We start from the raw sequence: 22,328 nt of genomic DNA, 5'->3' as shown, positions 1-22,328 counted from the left end.
AGCCGCTTGATAAGACTGCGTAAGACTTGGGAGGAGACAGAGAGACACAGAAGAGAGGACGGAATAAGGGATAGGAGAAAGAGAAAGTAGATCAATCTGAGAACCGTGTGCTTTTGACAGAGAGAGGACAGGGGGGAGAAGTAGGCACAGGGAAAGGAGAGGAAAGAGGAGATTACAAAGAATGAAACCGAGAACAAAGAAAAGAAAACAACTGCTGCAAAAGCGTGTCTGGGCTGTGCGCGCCTGCTCCCTAGCCTTGTCTCGGCATAGTCAAAATCCCTGTTAGACAACAAAGGCGAAGGCTAGTCATTGTATTTCCTGGAAGCAGAAGAGCCGGGCAAATTAAAGCTGCGTCAGGGAGAGAGACTGAGAGAGACAGAGAGAGACTGAGAGAGACTGAGAGAGAGACAGAGAGAGACTGAGAGAGACTGAGAGAGAGACAGAGAGAGACTGAGAGAGACTGAGAGAGAGACAGAGAGAGACTGAGAGAGACTGAGAGACTGAGAGAGACAGAGAGAGACACAGCGGCTTGATTCTGTTCCTATGGTAGCAGAGGCTTCCTCGCCGCTGCGCCTCGGCTAATGACTGGTAACGTCGATTAATGGTGTGCGCTCATTGACACATTTAGGTTGTTGCGCGCAATCACGCCTCTGCTAATCACTCAGTCACTAGACTCTAACGTGTTCACGAGGGTTTCTGTGTGAATCACTAACAAATGCACATCCTTTCACAGACGCACAGTGGAGACACACGGCCGCTAAAGAAGTTAATTACTGTCATTAAAAGGTTAGGATTAGAGAAATCAAAAATGAAGAAGTTCCCCAGGAATAAAGGAGGTGCACATGCATGCACTCCTTCAACGATAAATACACACATGCACAAGCACACCTACACACACACACACACACACACACACACACACACACACACACACACACACACACACACACACACACACACACGCACACAGGGAAGTGCCTTAAGGACTGTGTGTTTCCAGGCCTTGGTGCAACGCCCAGATTACTTGAACTCCCTGTCTTTACATCTTAATTAGTGTGTTAGGATGTCTTTGTGCATAATTACTCCCAAATCCCCCTACAGGAAATGAATGCATTACCCTAACCATGCATAGCGAGACAGAGAGGGAAGGCAGCTTATTGGAGAGCAGCGTAATGAGACATCCGAAGAATTGGGATGTCAGATCTTCCTGAGTTAAATTGCTACGTTAAACCCACCTGAGCAAACAAAAGGGGGTGAAGAATGTGTCGGAAGATCAGTACATATCTGAGCTTCTGAATAGTGCAAAAAAAAAAAAAGACTTGGTTTCCCTTTTGTTTATGCTGGGATCCCTTGTGTACATGTGTGACTGTCAGTGTGCAGAACCCATGCATTTTAGGCACGTTTAGAGTTCATAACCCAGCAGTACCTGACCTTTTACTTTCCAGACCACCCCACCTGAGAGACAACACAATGCTGTTTCCCTTCCTCTGCATGCTCACACACACACACACACACACACACACACACACACAGTGGTTTTCCGATAAACGGGTGTCGTTATCACTAATGCTGTGTATTTGATGCTGCACGATGCCCTACAGCATTCTGCTAGACGGCTTCACTTGTCTACTGGAAAAATGACAGCAAAAGAAGGGGGAGGAGAAGAAGAGAGGAGGGAGGGAGGGAGGGAGAGAAAGAGCGAGTTCAAAGTTGAGTCAGATTCTGTACTTTTCTCTCTCCCATCCTCAGGGGGAAGATAACTGTCTTGTGTTCTCATTTATTGCTTACGCCAGGAAGAAGAAAAAAAAGATGTCTGATCCCTAAAAAACATGAACACACACACACACACACACACACACACACACACACACACACACACACACCACATATAATTACACACTCATCTCACACCACATGCAGAGAGATAGCAAGTTTAACACTACAGCTGTACATCAGAGCAGACAATTAGCCATTGTGGGTTTCCTTTTTCCTTTATGCAGCTTTCTCCCTGCATGGAAGCTCGCTGCGAGATTGGATGAACTGAGAGAAAGAGAAAGAGTGAGGGAGGATGAGAAATCATTAAACGAGGGAACGTATTATATAGATGGATGAAAAGCTTGCGTAGTAGCTAGATTCTGGCTGCTAAATCTACCTGCTGGAGCCAAAGCTTTGTGCGGGTTTCTGGGTAGATCTGTGGATGCATCTGTGTATGGATGCCTCTCTCTCTGTGTGTGTGTGTGTGTGTGTGTGTGTGTGTGTGTGTGTGTGTGTGTGTGTGTGTGTGTGTGTGTGTGTGTGTGTGTGTGTGTGTGTGTGTGTGTGGAAAAAGTGCCACTCATTCACGTGTGATGTTGTTGAGGACGGTGTTGACGGAGCATTTCAGATGGCTGGGCGGCTGTGTTCTTCAAACAGAGCTCCCTGTGAAGACAGCAGTCAGGAGGAAGAGCACTCAACACTGTTAACAGATCCCGCAAACCTTGTCTGTACTGTGTGTGTGCGTGTGTGCGTGTGTGTGCGTGTGTGTGTGTGTGTGTGTGTGTGTGTGTGTGTGATTGTGCGTGCGCCTCCCTCCCTGTGAAGCCTTCAGACATAAGGATCTCCACTTACAGATTTGCAACTGTGAGCAACTCTGACAGGCTGTATGTGCCTCCGAGAGGAACGCTTCACACAGCTAGAACTTTCATTGCTGTTTATGTGTTTACCTATATATGTGTGTGTGTGTGTGTGTGCGTGCTTGTGTTGTTCAAGCCTCCCTATGAAACTCGTACAGATACAGAGCTCTTAAGACGACTGCCGTATTGCTGGGTCGGTGCCTGAAATACCTAAATGTAATACCTGTGTTCTTCTAACATCCTGTCTCAACATGCAGCTACAGAAGTGCCGACTGCTCTCTAGAGCGCCGCTGACACGCCTCCACTGATGCTGTCTGGGGCTCATGGGGCAGTGCAGTTAAACAGCGATCAGAAATGAACAGTGTCTACCTCTGCAGGGATGTTGCCAGGCATCTCAGCACACAGTGCGAGGAGTCTCCTATTACATACAGAGCTGTTGAGTCTGTAGCTGAGCTGCACCGGAAAAGAAGAGCTCAGCGCATCAAGGTGTTAGCAGGCATCAAAGCCGTTCACATTGAAGAGATTTACAGTAAAAAGCCTCTCCGCTCCGCTCAGACGCCTGTTCAGTCAAGCCGGCTGACTGGCTGCGTTGCCGTCAAACTGTTTGCAGTCGTCAAACTTAACCGGGTTGGAAGTCTTTCTTTCACGAACAAATAACTAGCTGAGTGTCTTAAAACAAATCTCTTATTCAGCTGTGCAGCATGCAAAAAAAACCTTTTCCCCATTGCAGTGCACATATCAAGTGACACATTTTGCTGTTGTAATTCATGTTATCTAGTCTGTTTCTAACTGTCTTCATTCTGGTTTGAATGCAGCTTTTGACCTATTTTAAAAGAATAACTGATCGTTGTCAATGTTTTAGTTCAGACAAACTTCATAAGCAGTTTCAGTTGTCCGTTTCATTGATCCCATCGGTTGCTTGTCATATAATGCTTAATGACTGTACTATAAAACTGTTTGTTCACGTCGTGCTGCAATGTCTATAACCCGAGCGGCCATGTGTCCTCCTCTTCCCCTTCCCGCCTCAGGGCGCTGTGATCACCCCGGCGGCGGCTATAGAGCCCAGTTTGTCTCTTCACCCCTCCAGTGTGATGGCTCCTCTCAGCCAGCAGATGAACCACCTGTCTCTGGGCACCACAGGCACCGTGAGTCTCAGCTTGTACCTCCTTCAAACCACCTTGCTCTACATTCATATATGTGTGTGTGTGTGTGTGTGTGTGTGTGTGTTTTACATGATCGACACACGTGTGCAATGACCCTGGGACCAAGCCAAACTGTGATGTAATGTATTGTGAAACGTCTCAAACCCACACGTCTCAGCGGGAGTGTCAGACAGAGCTTTTAATCCAGAGACTCGAGGACGTATTCTGTGTGTCTGTGTTGTGATGCTGTCTGTGCCCCTCCTTCTCTCTGCAGTACATGCCTGCTGCAGCAGCTGCTCCTATGCAAGGAACCTACATTCCCCAGTACACTGCAGTGCCTGCCTCTGCCATCACAGTAGAAGTAAGGACAAAAGGAAGCACTTCATGGATTGTATTCTTGGTTACTCCTTACATCGACGTCATGCAGGATGTCGTGTAGCTTTACAGGGAGGACTTGACTTGTATTCACATGTAATTGTCTCTCTGATAATTGAGATGCTAGTAAGTTAAGCTGTAGTTTAGAACGGTCATGCTGCCATGATATGGAAACATTTGGTAAATATAATGAGACCTCAGGGAACCTGCTTAAGTCAAAATCAGGAAGCAGTTTTCTGTAATTTAGGGTGAAACATTGCCACTAATTATACTTTTTAAATTGAATTAAGTCTGCTGGAAGAAGTTGAACCCTTCCCTTTAAATCAATACTTAGTGGATTTTTTTTCTCTGCTGAACTGTTTGAATGTTCTCTGTAAACCTTCTTTTTAGTTATGTGGAACAGAGATAAACCTAATATGAGATGGTTTCATATCTGAATTGTTTGTGGGGTCAGGGTGTGGTGACAGACCCTTCTTCACAGACAGCGGCCCCCTCCTCCCAGGACGCCAGCGGGCAGCAGCCTTTATCGGTGGAGAACACGGGAGATCTTTCGACAGCCTACTCTTACCAGCAGTCTAAGTGAGTGCAGCACGATGACGTCTGTCTCTGTATTTGCTGCTGGTACAGGGTCTGTCATCGCTATATTGATCCTGTATTTTACTGTCTTGTTACGCCTCGGCACCGGCGACAGCCCATGTTTTTTTGCGTTGTCCTTCAGGCCGGTCCCTTCTCATAAACGCGTTAACTCGGGAATACCTGGAACGTCCACCTGAACTCAAGGTTGAACTGATTCGAATTTGGTGAACAAAGGTCACTGTGGCCATAACTCAAGAATTCATATGTTGATTATTGGAGGCATACAACCACAAGGCGTTCATTTTAGTTTTATTCAAGTTTGTATTCCCCATTGTTTTAAATGAATGATAACCTAGTCACAGATTGTTGTGTGTGGGGTTCTGATAGTGTGTGACCATCTTAGATATGCCATATATAGTCTCTTACAGGAACGTAAGAACGGAGTGCTGTAAGCAGTGGGGAACAGCTGTCCTAGCTAGATTGCCACATTATTATTATCTCGATAATACCGTTACCTTAGAAATGAGCCAGGCTAACTGTTTCCTCCTGCATCCAGTCTTTATGCTAAGCTAGGTTAACTAGCCGCTGGGTGCAGCTTTATATTTACCGCACGGACATGACAGCAGTATTGATCTTCAAACTCTCGACGAGAAAGCCCATATGCAGATGAAGTCATTTCTGTGCATGGAAAAGATCATTTGCAAGTTAAATAGATCCTGTTGAATGGTGTGTATGTATTGAGCTAAAGATCACTGCAGTGTTTAGTTGTTGCACAGATCCAGCCTTGGTCCCGGTGTTTCCTCTGCTTGTTTTTCTGCCTCCTACAGAACCTGCTGGTGGTTTCTCTAACGCACAGCGGTCTGAAGAATGACCACAGTTTCCTTAGTTACTCTATTTTCCCCTAACTTGTTTTTCTGTCTCCTCTAGATAACAGGATTGGTAGGAATCATTGCTGCATTGCCTAAACCGAGGTGCTGGAGACAAAGAGGGAATCAAAATGAAACGGGGCCGGAAAAAAAAAAAAGAGGTGATATGGGCAACATTGAGGGGAGAATGCTTCCACTGTGCACAGGCACCAAATAAAAGACAAAATGAAAAAAAAAAAAAAAAAAATCAATTCTATTTCTTACCTGGTTGAACCGAGAAGAAGACAGGAAAAAAAAAAAGAAATGATGGTTTGCTGAACCTGAGGACAATGAAACCAAACGCAGTCTGCATCTGTGAGTGTGTCGTCCCTCACTGGGACACTGGACTTTGCCTCCGAAGGAAACCGAGAAGACGGACTGAAATCTAAAGTCAACCAACAAGCTGTACAGAAAACAAGAACATTTGAATGTGCAGGTAGATTTTCAGACTTTTTTTTATCAAAAAAGGAAGGAAAGCAAAGTCTAGAAAAAGAAACAGGTTGTCTTCCTTTGATATTAAGCTACATTTATTTTCATTCTTTTTATTATTTGAGTAGTTTTCTAGAATATCAATGTTTTCGTAAATCTTTATTGCCTTAATTTTCTCAAACTTTGGGGGAAAAAAAGTTTCCATAGTGTTGAGTTATTTAAAAAAAAAAGAATGGTTGAATGATTTGAGAAGTTCTTAAAGAGTTCCAAGAACCACCGAGAATAAATCTACAAAGCTATCTGTACAGGATAAAAAGTAAAAAAAAAAAAAAGGTTGTAATTGTATGAAGATGATTTTAAATTATGTGGTGCAGTGCAGCTGATGTTGGTTGGTGGAAAAAAAAAACTTCTTTAATGCGACTTGTGGGATGGGTCAATCCACTGCTTCCTGGGAAATGCAGTTCAGTTTAATCATGGGATAAAAGTTCTGTTTCTTCATCACATTTGTGTTTTTTGATTTTTGATTGCGGTCTTTTAACCTTCAAAAGGGTTTTGCTTTGCCTGCTTTGCTTGTCTCACTGCAAAAAGAAAAGTAAAAAAAAGGAACATTTCTGACATTGACTAAAAGCAGAAATAAACGCTAGGATTTTTAAATGTGCAAAAAGCAATAGTTTTAGTAAAACTGTTGACAGTTTCTTGAGTCTTTCTTAACCGTTGAACAAAAGCAGCCATCAGGTGGCATATTTTATACCAAAGATGAAGAAACTGGGTGGTGAAGGATATTCCTTACGTTGCTTTTTCTTTATTTTTTCACCTCTGAAGCTGAGATTTTTATCGATTGTCATGCTGTCGGCATGTGAGCTAATTTACCAGTGACTGAGAACATGCAGTAGGTCTTTAACACAACTGCCTCAACCAGAGGAGCGAGCTCTGACGCGTGGTCTTTGTCGTTGATCAAACGTGGTGATGATCCAAAGCGGCGCTGTGACATCTGTGTGGTGAAAGAGGAGGAGGAGGAGGAGGAGGAGGAGGAGGAGGAGGAGGAGGTAGGTATGTTATTGGGAATAGGTTGGTCCACAGTACTTCAGTGGTAAACGCATTATATCCTGTGGAATGCTGGTGTGTTGTGTTTAAACCTGCGTATGCACCCAACAGCTCCCTCTTCAGGCTGCACTGACCAATCACAAACACTCGTAGCTCGTTCTGACGGCCAGCCAAAACGCTCCTGTTCTGAAATGCGTAGTCTCGGCCCACTCGTTTTATGCCACCGTCTTGCCAAACACAAGCCATTTAGAATGTGAGCGGGTCGATGTTCTCTGTCAGAGGAAAAGGGCATTTCTGTTGAACGAACTCATTTCAGCTTATGTATATTCTAAAAGGTCGAGGAGAGAGAGAGAGAGAGAGAGAGAGAGAGATGTGTTTTCACTTTTTGTGTTGCCTTTTTTTTTTATTTGTCTTTCCTGAGAGTTGGTTCTGAGGTGTGAGCTGCTAAATACGTTTCATGAATGAGGGTTGAGGCAGTCTTGCGTTGGGTTCGTGTGGAAGAGGTCCACCTCCAGAATGACAGCAATTGACTATTTGAAGCCAAGATACTGGAAAAGACAGTGAAGCGTTATCCTTGACATCACTGCTCAAGCATCCTTCGTGTCTTTTCAGGCGACAGAAGAGACACGTCTGCAAAAACAATACGAGATTAATAATTCTGGTCAAATCTGGTAATAAGAATCTGCATTATTTATACTGAGTAGAACAACATCTCCTCTTATGGACTTTAACTGACGGACACACCCTTGAAGCCCCGCCTACCTGACACTCAGCCAATGAAAAGAACCTAATGGATGCATAGGAACAGACAGTGAGGTTCAACCAAAATCAAGCAGACACAAACCTCTAAGGGAAAATAAATTATTGAAGGAGAGAGAAAGTAGAGAAAGCGAGAACAAAAGTACTATTTATGAGATCTTTTTTGTACAGGTGTGTAAAAGAAGATGCAACAGAAATAACTTTGATGATGCTATTTTTTTATTTGCTTGGTCACATGCCTCCCATGTCTTTCAAATCGTGATTCTGAGAGTGTCTGTAGAACCAGTGGATATTGCTGTAGTTTCAAATGTCTCCTTTCTTTTTGTTTTCTTTTTAGACAAAGTCTTTCAATAAAAAATGTTTTAAACAGTCAATTCTCATCTTGTATATTCTGCAGGTACAACGCAGTACCACTAGAGTGCACTGTAGCACACAGTGTGAGATAGTGGATGACTGGAAGAAGAGCTGAATGTGAGGTTCGTGTGTATGTGTGTGTTTGTGATTTTAACAAGTCACCAGGGAATGTACAGATGAAACGGAGGCATTTAGATTCAAACAGGCGTATTTATTTGATACATTTCCTCTAATTAATAAATGATATTTGAAGAAGTAGCCACCAGTGTTTCGTATTAAATTGAATAACATGTTGAGCTCAGGTAAAGTCAGTAAGGTAACCAGTGATGAAACGGGGAAACCCCAATCTCATACAACAGCGACAAAAGGTACAGTTAGTAGATACGTTTATTACTCAATAGAGAGAGAATTATTATCAAAACGGGACCAATACAGTTAATGCATTACATAGGAATCATGCATAATCCTCTCCACTGCAAGGACAACACAAACAGTGGAAAAGCAGGACTGGGATGTCTGCTGTGCCGCAGGTCAAACAGACACGTGAATGTGTTCAGTCCCTCCGTCAGCAGGGTTAGGCCATCAGTCACGCCTGTGTGTGCTCACCTCTGTGTCGGCCCACTAATCTTCTGTTGCAACAGTGGGTCGGTAACGGTCTCAGGGTTCTGATGCAGACTGACTGGAGTTCATCTCCAGAACTGACCAAATGGTGCAAATACCAAAAAAACTCTAAATTAACCCGTTGTAATCCGTTACTAGTTTCTGCTGATTGAATAAATCTTGCATTAAAGGCTACTTGTCAAACTACTATATATACTACTCTATACATATATATATATATATATATATATATATATATATATATATATATATATATATATATATATATATATATATATATATATATATATATATATATATATATATATATGGATATATGGATATAGTGAGAGAGGGAGAGAGAGATAAAATCCAAAAACCCTCCCAGGGATGGAACGACACAAGATTCGTATTTAATGGAAAACATAACATAACATAACATAACACAGCACTGTTGTCATTCTGAATCAGTTTCAGTGACTTGTTGGCTGCAAACTAAGAATATAAAATGTATCTTGTATTTCTATTGATTGTTTGCAAATAGGCTGTAGAAAAATGACTTAATGCAGCACATAGCAAAATCACAATGATACAATGGCACATAGCACATTCAATGCATTGTTTATTAATTAGGGTCTCATTCAGTAAGAGTATTGTTGTGTACTTCTGGTTTTGTAATTTTTTAAATGTCTTGTTAATCAGTGTGCCATATCAACATTAAGGTTACCATTAAGTTTAATCATGACACCACAACAAAACATAAATCCCAACGGATCTGTAATTCTATTTCATCCAACATGCATAGCGACATAAAATAAAAAAACCTAATTTTTTAACATTTAACTTTATAGTTGTTGTTCTATATGAGGGCGCTATGGAAGAAGGCTAGAAGGCTGTTATCCTTCCACGTCCAACATCCACATCTGAGTTGAAGTTATTAACCTCTTGACCTTCCTCCAATCTTGTTCAACAACAATAAACTTGACGAATTCTATTAGGAAGGCAACAAGCACTAGCCAATCAGAGGCAGAGTAGGACGGGTCTTCAAAAAACCAAACTTCTGTCACATCAAACTACCGTAAATAACAATGACGGGGGAAGAGGTCGTTTGTCATGCGGGTGAGAGTCTCTTGCACACGTACTGCTAGTGTGCCAACAGTAAAGCTACCGCGTAAAAATAGTGGGTTTTGTGCCAAACAATGCCTATCCCTGATATACAGTACATATAATACAAAACACTGAAGTGACCATGGCAAAGTGCCATCCTACTGTATTTAAAGCAGAATCCATTAAGTGCAATTACATGTATAATACAGAATCATTCAGTGAGTGAATAGCTCATGGTTTGCCTGAGGGTCCGTGTGTGTGTGTGTGTGTGTGTGTGTGTGTGTGTGTGTGTGTGTGTGTTGGGTGTGTAAGCACACAATTGTAAATGCGATTCCATTTTCAGATTACACACTGTGTGTAGTGGACATCTCTGGGTTCCTTTTTATTATATCCGTGCGTCATTCAGGCACTTGTGTGTCCCCAGTGTTTACCAGCTGAAAAAGGTGATTTAACGTCTCAATGAAACCAGTCTCAACGACTCAAGGTCACTAGCAGGATACACAGTGAGAGGTTAGCCTTTTGAGGCGTCTCCTTCAGTTTTCATGAACTCTCATAATTGAAATTGAAGTCAGTGAATGGCTCAAGCTGAAAAAAATAAAGTGCCTCAGCAAATGCCGCTGCGGCACTCTCCTGCTACCTACATGCAGGACAACAACAGCCCCAAGGCGTACAATGGCAGAGCATTCCATGCCTTTGAGACCGAAACTCTCAGAAGCAAGTGCGAATGAGGATTATGAAAACTAAGACAACAGTTATGATTGTCAGGGCTGAAAATAGAAAGATAAGGCCGGCAAAGACGGGGTCTGTCAGGGGGGGGATTTCTTTCACTTCAGACGGGATCATGTTGGACATACTCAGCATGTAGCCCAAACTCCAACCTATGCTGGTTTTCTTCACCTGGAGAAAAGAGACAAGAAGAGAAGACTGTGTATGTCCCTGCTGTACATGGTGTTCAGTGGTGCATGCAGCTACTACATCAGTAGCATTGTCATACATAACAGAATATGAAACGGTCCTGTGAAGTTGCACAATTACAGCTCCGGGCAAAGATGGGTGTGTCTATTTTGTAAGTTCTTCCAAAGGGATCTATCCAACCACCAGACCTAGACACCCTGCAGGCACTAAGCCGCTCACACGGCACACTACTCTATTGTGGGCGAGACTGGAAATTGGAAGTATCGGAAGGCAGCTGTTGAGGAGTGTTTTTGTGATCGAGTCTAAAGGGTAACCGCAATGCAATTTGGAAACTACGGCTGTTATGTGTGACTTTTTCGATATACTGTCTTTCTTTATGACTCATGACTGATGGAGTGCGTGTCACAGACCAGGAATCCCCTTCTGTTTGAGGGACTTCCATTGTGAAAGACGCTCCGTGGCCTCAGGGTGTCCCGGAGTCATACATTGCCCGCCTTTCACTCTGGCATTAACTTTTTGAATGCCAGGCAACCATCTTGAATGAGGCCTCCGTGGGTGGCCTCATTCACACTTGTCAAGCGCCGTTAACCCTGAGCATGACACAATGTTGGCAGTTCTGTCATGCAACTCTCATCAAATTGGCATGGACATCTTCTGATGGTTGTTTCTCATTTTTATATATGAGACCATAAGAAGGCAGAGAACATAGAGAGTGGATGTGAATTGGCTTCACAGCCATGTGAAGGACAACAGTAGGAGCAAGCAGTGTTTGGTAAAAAACATATGTATTTTTTCTCCACCAACCTGTCTTTGGAAGTCAATCTTTTTCCAGGTCTCTTTGTCAAACTTGTATCCATCCACCAGCATTGTTACGACGTAGTGACCTGCGTAACAGTAAGTCCTGAGGTATTTGTCTGAGATCCAATTCTTTTCTGCTTTCAGCTGAAGGGAGGAGAAACACAGGTAAGTGTGGCCTAAATACAGTAAAACGAAGACAAGACTGGAACAAAACAACGTGTGATCGAGACTGATTTCAATCCACAGTGAAGTTGAGATCCCTCCAGATGGAACAGCTACAAAGACACGTTGCAGCCATGTTGACACAGAGAGAAAGATCTGCGCTTATGTGGCAGGAATATTCTTGACTTGTTTAAGATCTCCAGATAACTTGCTGATCATCATAAAACACCACTCCTACTAAAGGTAAGTCGGTATTGTACATTGTACATTGAATGCACATGCTTTCCGTGTTTTCACAGCAGCACCTACACTAAATCAGACAGAGGAACATGTCCTCACACAACCTGGCACACCTCAGTCACTGATCTTAAAACAGGTATTTTGCCGTAGGAATAAAATACTTGTTTTTGTGGAATGTGACCATTAGTAGAGTTTGCTTGCGTCACTTGGTGTATATAAAGATCTTCTGTCCCTTTTCTTTCCTGCACTACATTTCTCCTCATCCCAACATTGACTTTGCTTCTACTTGTTTCTCCTCTTAAATTCTTTGTCTTCTCTTCTCAGCCTCCTGTCCAACCGATTCTCCTCTTTTTGTTTTACTCTAGCTGAAGAACTTACCACTGTCCAATGTGAATCGCAGAATTTCCTAATTGAGCCGCTGAACTGATCAAGATCTGATGTTTCGTTCAACCCGAGCGCCCTGGCAGTGTAGTAGAATCCTGCGTATGCCTGGCAGGAACAGTAGAGACATATCGTAAGTTGTCATCTTCATCTGTTTTCTGGTACGTGTTCTTGCACTGTGCGTTACCATGAAATCTCCAGTGACGGATGGCTGCTGGACTCCGTTGAAGGAACACTGGGATGACGAACATGTTTTCAAATCAAAGATGGATTTCACTATGCTGCTGCACTTGTCTGAGTTGGAGGTTCCCACCATGAAGAGCTCTTGATCTGGGTTGTAGTCGTTTGGCTTCGTTGTACACTCCGTGTCATAAATGTCTCTGGCCTTCATGGTGACGTTGTCACCTTCAGCGAAGCATGGGTTATTAATGTAAGATGGGTCGGATGATTCCTGGAACGTTGAGAAAAGGAAGAAAATGTCAAAAAGAAGGAATGGAGGCTGAGGAGGAAACGAGGAAGAGACATGGGAGTATGAGATAAGGACAGTGTTACTTCTGCATTCATAGACACCATCTATCATGACTTATATACTTGAATTACACATTCAGAGACATTACTTTACGTACAGATCCTAATGTAAATGAAACCTTTAAACTACCATGTTATAACAGGACCCTGCTGCAAATGTATACCCATAACATATTCTCTCTACAGAGCACAAGCTATAAGCTGCCAGAAATAATGCATTTCTCGCAGATTAGCTTGACGACATACACGGGTCGATCGATGTTCTTAATGACATAATGCATTCTTGACTTGTCTCCCTTTGCCTGTTAGTAACTCAGGGACAGCAGTGTTCACTAATCAATGCTTGGCTGTGCATTAATGGCTTTTGGCCTGCACATGCATGCAACAAAAACATGCACTCCCACTGCCATGTTCACCGCACACACAAGCACTTACACATGAACATACGAACAAACAAGGGAGAGGTCTCAGAAAAGAACCATCACCCTTATAGTACGTGGAAGATATGAACACACACGCAAAAAGACAGAAGGAAAAGATGTGCACCTTTACTATTTTGTCCAGAATCCTCTTCTCAGCCTCATTTTTGCCATAGCAGAGGAAACTGTGTGTGTAGACATTGTAAGGGTAACCGTACAGTTTGACATGCAAGTAGTCAGGTCCCCATACGTCATCCTGGACCGCAAAGGCGATCTGTGTTGATGCTCCACCAAGGTCCATTGACCCTACAGTCTTTTCCCCTTCTGGGTGTGCGTAGATGTTCCAAAGGTTTTTCTACAAATACAATGGGATAGGTTAGTATCAGAGGAATGGCTGGTTTGTAAAGCGGCATTCTTTTCTTTATTTGAAGCACACGTTGACCTACATAGACCAGGTGGAATAATGACAGCATCTTACCTCTAGGAAGTTCCCCTTGAGGTAGTTGACAGTGATCCACCCGTACAGCCCTTCTTCTTGACCGGTAATGATGGAAGCGTTTTTGAAGTTGAAAGGCAAAGCTTCCAGGTATTCTCTGAGACTTTCCAGGATTTCGTTGGACTTCTGTTCATCCTTCTCACTTAAAGCAAAGCAGAGAAGGGAAGATGACTTTAGATCTTACTTGAAACAGGAGTGGTCGTTAGCAGTGACGTATGGAGTCCGCGTCATGACAGAAATAGCTTCATATTTTGTTAAATACACTTTTTGTTCGCTCTCTTGCTCAAAGTTAATTAAACAAATTGATAATGTCTGCATCTGTGAAGCTAGAGTCTGTGAAGCTAGAGTTGGCCTAGAGTTGGCCTGATATAAAGACTAATATCAGTAAGTAACTAATAAGTAAGTAAGTAACTAATATCAGTAAGAGGAAATAGAGATGGTTTTGATAAAAAACATGTCGTGAATTAAGAAGGGTTTAAATTGGTCTCATCCTTCCGGTCACTCTCCAACACATCCTAAGTAGTGGTGAGGGATCACCCTGAAGCTAGTTCATGTTAGCACATTCTTACTGTAGCAGTCTCATTCCAGCAGTAGCTCCCAGAAAGAGAAGTGTGCTTTTGTGTTTTACAACAGGAATGGCTTTTGTGACGTTGTCCATGCATTGCTTGAATCCGTTCCACGATTCGGCGTCTTTCTGCGGGTCAACTTTCATCTCTGAGATCCCGTCACCTGTGGACACAAGGCCAAGCTAAAATGCACTGAAAACAAGAAGTGTTCAGCAAAGGTTGTTGGAGTATTTCAAAATGTGTTCAGCACGGTTTTGACTTTTGTAATTCAATTCTGGGAGATGTAGAACGTTTAGTTCAAGTTGTCATATGTACTGAAATACAATGAACCGCTTGTGCTAAGTGGCACTCTCTGCCTTACACAAGGGGCACACATCCCCAGACAGATTTCTATTTCATTGAAACTTTACTGTTACACACCAGAGCTTCAACTGGTCCGGAGACTGTGACTCACCCGAAACTCTGCAGTTCATTATCTCAGTCACAACTCCGGTTTCATTCTCCTTCTGCCCTGGCCAGTTGTACACGTACACATTGGAACGTGACGAACCTGAGTCTATCACTATGCCATACTGCAGAGAAGAGCAAAGAGAAGAGAAATCATGTTACAGGGTCAGATGTCTAAAATCCCTACAGTATGCTGTTAATATGGCAAAGAGCTGATGCTATACAGATTGAATTAAGCTACAGAGAGGCTGCTGCGACCTTCACCTCCCCTTTAAAATCGCCTGACCGATGAGAGAACCTTTTAACCTGACCTTGACATCTGGAATACATTTCGCACCCCATTCACGCCTGAGAATGTGTGGGAGCTGAAGTATGTGTTTGTATTCCCGTCTCTCTCTTTTACTTTGTTCAGACTGAGAAAGATCTACGGTCATGCAGTGCCTCCGCGGTCACGTTCACCTGTAAGCTGTACTCTTTGGACCTCCAGGTGTCCTGGATGACAACAACGGCAACGAGGGCGGCGATGCTGGCCAAAAGGAGAAGCAGCACTCCCGCTATGCGACACTTGTAGCCCATGTGATGTTTAGAACCCATTTCCTGTTGGCAAGAAATGGGTTTGAAAAAAAAAAAAAAAAAGTGTTTCACTAAAAGCATTTTAGCTCTCAAAGTGATGACACGTGAAGAGGTTTGAAAAGTGATGATGAGCAATAATAGTACACTTTATTTACTTTAAGATGAAACAAACATTGGCAGGCAGCATTAATAGTATTGATGTACTAAGCGATACCATCAGGTTTAACAAACACATTAAAGGCAGAGCAGACAGAATCAGGAGGGAAGCTGTGGATCGAGGTCGGCTGAATAGAAATGCTTATTAAAGTAACGCTTACTTTGTTATCATGGACAATGATAACCACAATGAGACGCTTCAGTCCCACAATGTGTTGTATTGTGAATTTAAACTTGATGTACAACTAAATTATATCATACAACGTAAGATTGCTGACACAGTTCATTATTGTTCATTATTGCACAACTGGGCGGGGAAACCTGCCAGTGTGCTAAACTCTTCCTGATGGCTTTGAAGAAGCACTCAGTACAAACACCAATATTTAGAAGAAACACACACAATGACAAGCTCCAGGAAGTAGAATAAATAAACACGACGCGCCAGAAACTGCTCCATTTCAGCTTCAAGTGTAAACTCAATGAGCGAGAGCCAGATCCACCGTGTGTGCTTTGAAGGAGAAGAGCTACACATGCACTAGGTTCATTTTTCTCATAACCAAGACTGTTGTTCTTTTAGCAGAATCACGCATGCATTTCTCATGTAGTCCTAAAAGAAGCGCAATGTGGCTGCAATTATGGGTCACGCGCAAAACTCTGTAACACAAAACACATCTCTTTGTACCGAAAGAAGCGCACACATTTTCTGTTCTTTCTAATGTTCTGGTGTAGTCTAGTCTGCTTTCATTATATTCTATTTATTTACCTCTTACCTGTACTTACTACTGCAACTAAGCCTGGCAATGTCATGCAGTGTCATCTCAGCCTTATCATCGGCTTTATTATCAAACTGTCACACAGCTTTTCCTGCTTTTAAGCTTATTTTAAAGCTGCCTAAACCTCCCCAACAATTACAGCAGACTGTAATTTAACAGTAGTGACAGCGTTTGTTTTTCTATTACATCACAGCAGTTAGAGTTTCCACAGAAGCGTCTGGTAAAAACATGCAGGTAAAAGCAGCCTGACGTGTCATTATAACCTGAGAACATGTCAGCAAACATGCCTCTGACATACGTGGCTGGATTGTGGCTCAACACGTCACTGCCGTGTCTGTTGATATTCCAGGTTTATAAATTTGGGGGATTTCACTTTGTCTCTGTCAATTTTTTGTCAAGTTCATGCCAGCGTCGTATGAGAAACTAAGAAGTGACAGAAGTTTCCGACATCTGCTTTTCTGCTTTTTATTCCTAACGTTACGTTACTTTAATTATGTAACCTGAAAATGAAAATATATGCTTCTGTCAGTAAAGCAATGCTATGAGTTAATGGTTGCTGTGTGTCTAATACAAATACCTAGCAATGTTATTAATTTTTAATATACTGTGTGTGAGGGTTATGAAATAATATTTATGATTATATCTGGCCTAATCATTTGAAGAAAGACTTAAAAAAAAACCCACCCAAAATAAATAATTGATCTCTGGCTTCAGCGGCCGACTGGTTAGTCCAGTCTTTAACATCCGTGTCCTGTTGGGTCCAGGTTGTTTGAACAATGACGGTGACTTTCAGCGACTGTCCATAATAAAGGTTCGAGCTTACAACACTAGTCACCAAATATTTCACATCACGACTCTTAGAGACTGTATTTGTAGTTTTGACAGATATTGTTATTTCCACCTCTATAAACCTTACATAGTGCAGATCAAGCTCGATTTGCATCACATCACAAATAAGCGAAAAGTGGAGACACAACACAAGAAACAAGATGGCTCACTCTGCTCTCTGTTTTCACCAGGTAAACAAAAAAAAACACAATGCAACAAAAGTAGTTATTTAGTTTGAATTCAATTATATGTCAACCAGAAGAAGCAGCACGTCTGTGCCTTACGTTTCTACTGTGAAGTAGTTAACAGTGACATCACCCACATTATCCCTACAATTGGCACATGTTGTTTTCTATGCTTGTAGGGACTGGTCCTCATCAGGGCACAGGCGTGAAACGTGGTTGAACTCCAACACACGCTCACACTACCATACAACACGGTAAATCCATTCACACAATGAAACCCCCGTTACCTGGTAAATGAACGCATGTGAGAGAGAGAGAGAGAGAAAGAGAGAGGAGGTGTTTGTTTGTTTCTTACCTTGAAGAGCTGGTTTGTAGATCCTAGTAGAGAGTGGGAGAGAGATGGCTCTGAAGAAGGGATGAGGAAGCACAGCAGGAAACAGGGGAGCAGCAATGGAAGGGAATGAGAGAGAGAGAGAGCGAGAGAGAGAGAGAGAGCAAGGGAATGTGCTGTGAGTGGGAGAGATCTTAAGAGTGGCTGGTCCTGGGAGCAGGAGCTGTTGTACCCCAACCAAACAGAGGGAGAGTCAGGGAGAGAGGGAACATGGGAGGAGCAATGTATACAAACTCCAGTGTTCACCACTCCCACCACAGCAGTGAAACAATCAGCCCATCAGCACAGGCAGAGACAGATGCAGGACTTGTTCCTTGCGCACTGTCTGCATGTAATGATTAAGCACTGATCCAAGTTGTTGTGCGTGTGTATGAAACAATGTGAGAAGAGAGAGGGCTAGCCGTGGTGAACTTAATTGATGTAATCAATAAGATAAAGTGCATTGTGGCTGAGTATCTGCTGCACTTGTTATTACAAAGTCAGCTCTTATTTGATAGGCCTGAATTGAAGCACAAGGCACGATGACAAGCAAAGGATTAAGAACCGTACCAACGATCAAGGATGTGTTGATGCCTGCAAGCTTCCTCCTCCATGTTGAGCTCAAGTTCTCACGGAGAAAACTATGAGTCATTAAATCAACAAAGTACTGTGCAAAGAATGGGACATGTTGTTTGTCTCTTTGCTGTTTTGCTTACAGAGACAGACATTTGAGAGCTGTGTGTGTGTGTGTGTGTGTGTGTGTGTGTGTGTGTGTGTGTGTGTGTGTGTGTGTGTGTGTGTGTGTGTGTGTGTGTGTTTGTGTGTATGCACACAATTTGGATTTTGTTGCATTTTTGGAAACGAGAATTTCTTGCATTTGTCTGTGTCAGTGAGTCCAACAACACATTAGTGGAGAGTCCTCAAAACCACTTCAACCAGTTAAGACGGTCATTTGTTTCTGAATTCATTATTCAGTAGTCAATAGGCAGTCACTTAGCCACTCATTACCTACCGTAGTCATTTACCAACCTTGTCATTTGTGATTTATGTTTATCTGCAACAATTAGTCCAAATGCAGGAAGTTGTCACGTTCTTAACGGGCCACAAAAACCCGTACATTTAACCAGGACCACATAGTTCTCCTGACCTCATAGAGGCACTCCACAAAGTAGACTTACTAGCCACAGAGAGGTGCTACCCAGCCTCAGAACACAGTCGTATATTATCTTCTGTGGCTCTGGAGGAACTTTGTCGCTGGAGTGCTCACCATCTCCGTGGCCGCTTTAGAAATCCAGCTGATTCTTGAAAATGTCAGCGTGGTTTTCTAGTATCTTTCTACAAAGAAGACACTGATGGGGTCAGTCAAAGTGAATTACACGTTTGATTCAATGCTCAGTGAATAAAGATAAAGTATTTTTAGCTGCCTAAAGTGAGACCTGAAACCCGCTGGTCTGAATGAACTGCACAGACAGGACGCTGAAAATTAGATTTGCTCCGAGAGAGGAAATAGAAGAAAGGCAGAGAGCTCCTACTTCAAAGCCTCCTGTATACAGATTACATAGCAGAGGTACTTTTCTACTGACCTGTTCGATAGTGAGGCGTGTCCATCCCAGTATTGCTGGACATGATTCGTTTATATGGGCGGTGCTGTGTACCAAGTTCAAATCTGGCAACACTATCGTAGGACATACATTTGGACAAACAAGATACCAGGAAGGCTGAAACGAGTTGGGGCGAAACAATCATATTATGTCACATTATGTCATATTATGTTATATTATGTCATATTATGTCATAGATATACTAATATGACTGCACTTTTGCGTCACGTTACTGTGCCCTCGTGAGGCCTTCGTTCTCATGCACTAAATGAGACCTGCTCTCTAAAACACTAGTGGTCACTATATCTTAAACTAAATCAGATCATTTGCATCACAAATTTAAAAGAAACCAGTCGTCAAAATTAGGAAATGTTTTTAATGAACATATCTGCAAAGTTGCAAAATGTTCTTACTTAATATGTCTGCAAAACCTTCCGATTTAATTTTGTTCCACCTCAATATTTAGCTGTGGCGACTAAAGCATATGTTTGTGGTGTTTGTTAATAATTCGAGTAATAAGCGAGTTCTGCTTTATGTAGCACAGAACTGTGAGCTGAGTGGATCATTATACCCAGAGGTGGAAGAAATAGATGTACTCTCATTACTGCAACAAAGTTTTTTGTGTACTTGTACTTTATTTTACTTTTACTCATATTTTTTGTCTCAAGTATTTCAAATTGCAGCTGTTAAAAGAGTAAAGTACATCAAAGAGTGATGATAAACGGTGATGATGGAAGAAAAGAAAGGAGAGAAATCAGCAGAATAAGCTGCAGGTGTGTCTGGAACCGCAGGAGGGCGGAGCTCCAGGAGACACTCTGCACTCAGCTCACATCTGGAAAAGTATATATAGTAGATATACACTGCCTGGCCAAAAAAAAAGTCGCCACCTGGATTTAACTAAGCAAATAGGTACAAGCCTCCTATTGGATAATTACTGCATGGGCGATTATCTTTCAGCTGGCAACAAGTTATTTAACCCCAACTGGTGCAATGAGTTGCTTCTCATTTCTTAAACAACCATGTCGAAAGACACATCCCGTGGTCGTGGAAAAGATGTTAGTCTGTTTGAGAAGGGTCAAATCATTGGCATGCATCAAGCAGAGAAAACATCTAAGGAGATTGCAGAAACTACTAAAATTGGGTTAAGAACTGTCCAACGCATTATTAAAAACTGGAAGGATAGTGGGGACCCATCGTCTTCGAGGAAGAAATGTGGCCGGAAAAAAATCCTGATTGATCGTGATCGGCGATCACTTAAACGTTTGGTGAAATCAAATCGAAGAAAAACAACAGTAGAACTCAGGGCTATGTTTAATAGTGAAAGTAAGAGCATTTCCACATGCACAATGCGAAGGGAACTCAAGGGATTGGGACTGAACAGCTGTGTAGCCTTAAGAAAACCACTAATCAGTGAGGCTAACCGGGAAAAATTTGCTAGGGAGCATAAAGATTGGACTCTGGAGCAATGGAAGACGGTCATGTGGTCTGATGAGTCCAGATTTACCCTGTTCCAGAGTGATGGGCGCATCAGGGTAAGAAGAGAGGCAGATGAAGTGATGCACCCATCATGCCTAGTGCCTACTGTACAAGCCTGTGGGGGCAGTGCTATGATCTGGGGTTGCTGCAGTTGGTCAGGTCTAGGTTCAGCAACAGTATGTGCTCAAAGAACGAGGTCAGCTGACTACCTGAATATACCGAATGACCAGGTTATTCCATCAATGGATTTTTTTCTTCCCTGATGGCACGGGCATATTCCAAGATGACAATGCCAGGATTCATCGGGCTCAAATTGTGAAAGAGTGGTTCAGGGAGCGTGAGACATAATTTTCACACATGGGTTGGTCTCCACAGAGTCCAGACCTTCACCCCATTGAGAGTCTTTGGGATGTGCTGGAGAAGGCTTTGCGCAGCGGTCAGACTCTACCATCATCAATACAAGATCTTGGTGAGAAATTAATGCAACACTGGATGGAAATAAATCTTGTGACATTGCAGAAGCTTATCGAAACAACGCCACAGCGAATGCGTGCCGTAATCAAACCTAAAGGCGGTCCAACGAAATATTAGAGTGTGTGACCTTTTTTTTTGGTGGCGACTTTTTTTTTTGGCCAGGCAGTGTATATATATATATATATATATATATCTATATATATATATATATATATATATATATATATATATATATATATATATATATATATATAGTTCCAAGTGTAAATGTTCACTGGCTGATTGGCAGGAGTTGTAGTCACAGGGCTCACAGTCTCTGAATAGGACATCAATGCAATATAACAGAGATGTATTGATTCATTGTGGGTTACGGTAAACATGGTTGTACCTCGGCATAGATAGAAAAGTGTTGCATCTACCTTCACTGTTTTAATGAACACCCGGCGAGCAGCTAAGCAACCCAAATCAAACACAACCCGTGAAGTTACATGATCAACAGGTGCCTTCTGGGTCTAACATGTTAAACATTAAAATGTTAAAATGTGAGTTTTTCCTCCTTCATGGTCAATTCTTGTAAGGCTACACTGACGAAGGTGGTTGTATAGTTGATTTGTGCAGTTAACAATGAAGATGTACTTATAATGATAAAAGCTACAGTGAGTCTGTCAGTCTGCACTTATGGCCTCCTATGAATAAAATCTTGTCTGTAAAGGTTTAATATCCATATAAACAATTCCATATTATAATTAATAGATACAGTTAAGTTATTGAATGAGCTGTTTCTAAAACATGTAGCATTATTGAATAGCTCTCATATGGCCTGGTTGTAAAAGTTAAATTCATGAACTCCCCTCTCTGAGATCCAAGTTTTGCAGCTGCTCAAAGTTTTGTCACATGTGTACTGCCAGATAATCAATAACTGGACATTCTTTTGTGTTGTTCGTTTTAAAAAACTCTAAACTAAAAGCTAAAATATGATATAACAGTTTTCACTTACTTACTGTAAGAAAATACTAACTTTAAATATATATATATAT

At 42.2% G+C, this 22,328-nt stretch overlaps 2 protein-coding genes across 2 annotated transcripts in view; one reads left to right on the top strand and one right to left on the bottom strand.

Moving 5' to 3' along the window:
• Positions 1 to 8,216, top strand: part of LOC137890842 (RNA-binding motif, single-stranded-interacting protein 3-like) — a 106,369-nt gene extending 98,153 nt beyond the window's left edge. Inside the window, exons 11-14 of the mRNA XM_068735107.1 lie at positions 3,641 to 3,757; positions 4,029 to 4,115; positions 4,584 to 4,708; positions 5,633 to 8,216. Of these exons, the coding sequence (XP_068591208.1) occupies positions 3,641 to 3,757; positions 4,029 to 4,115; positions 4,584 to 4,708; positions 5,633 to 5,636 (333 nt within the window). The 3' untranslated portion in view covers positions 5,637 to 8,216. The remainder of the gene's footprint in view (positions 1 to 3,640; positions 3,758 to 4,028; positions 4,116 to 4,583; positions 4,709 to 5,632) is intronic.
• Positions 8,217 to 9,187: 971 nt separating this feature from the next.
• entpd3 (ectonucleoside triphosphate diphosphohydrolase 3) lies at positions 9,188 to 17,809 on the bottom strand. Its single transcript, XM_068736415.1, has 10 exons — positions 17,726 to 17,809; positions 15,315 to 15,452; positions 14,863 to 14,980; positions 14,412 to 14,571; positions 13,825 to 13,984; positions 13,474 to 13,701; positions 12,587 to 12,850; positions 12,397 to 12,507; positions 11,623 to 11,760; positions 9,188 to 10,800 (listed from the first exon to the last, which is right to left on the bottom strand). Exons 2-10 carry the CDS (start codon positions 15,447 to 15,449, stop codon positions 10,612 to 10,614), a joined length of 1,503 nt encoding a protein of 500 aa, XP_068592516.1. The 5' UTR covers positions 15,450 to 15,452; positions 17,726 to 17,809; the 3' UTR covers positions 9,188 to 10,611.
• Positions 17,810 to 22,328: the final 4,519 nt, after the last annotated feature.

This window comes from Cebidichthys violaceus, unplaced genomic scaffold (genome assembly GCF_023349555.1).
Source record: "Cebidichthys violaceus isolate CVI_PGR_0920_01 unplaced genomic scaffold, fCebVio1.0.p SCAF_7, whole genome shotgun sequence".
Lineage (NCBI taxonomy): Eukaryota > Metazoa > Chordata > Actinopteri > Perciformes > Stichaeidae > Cebidichthys > Cebidichthys violaceus.
This window is presented reverse-complemented; position numbering and strand designations above follow the sequence as displayed.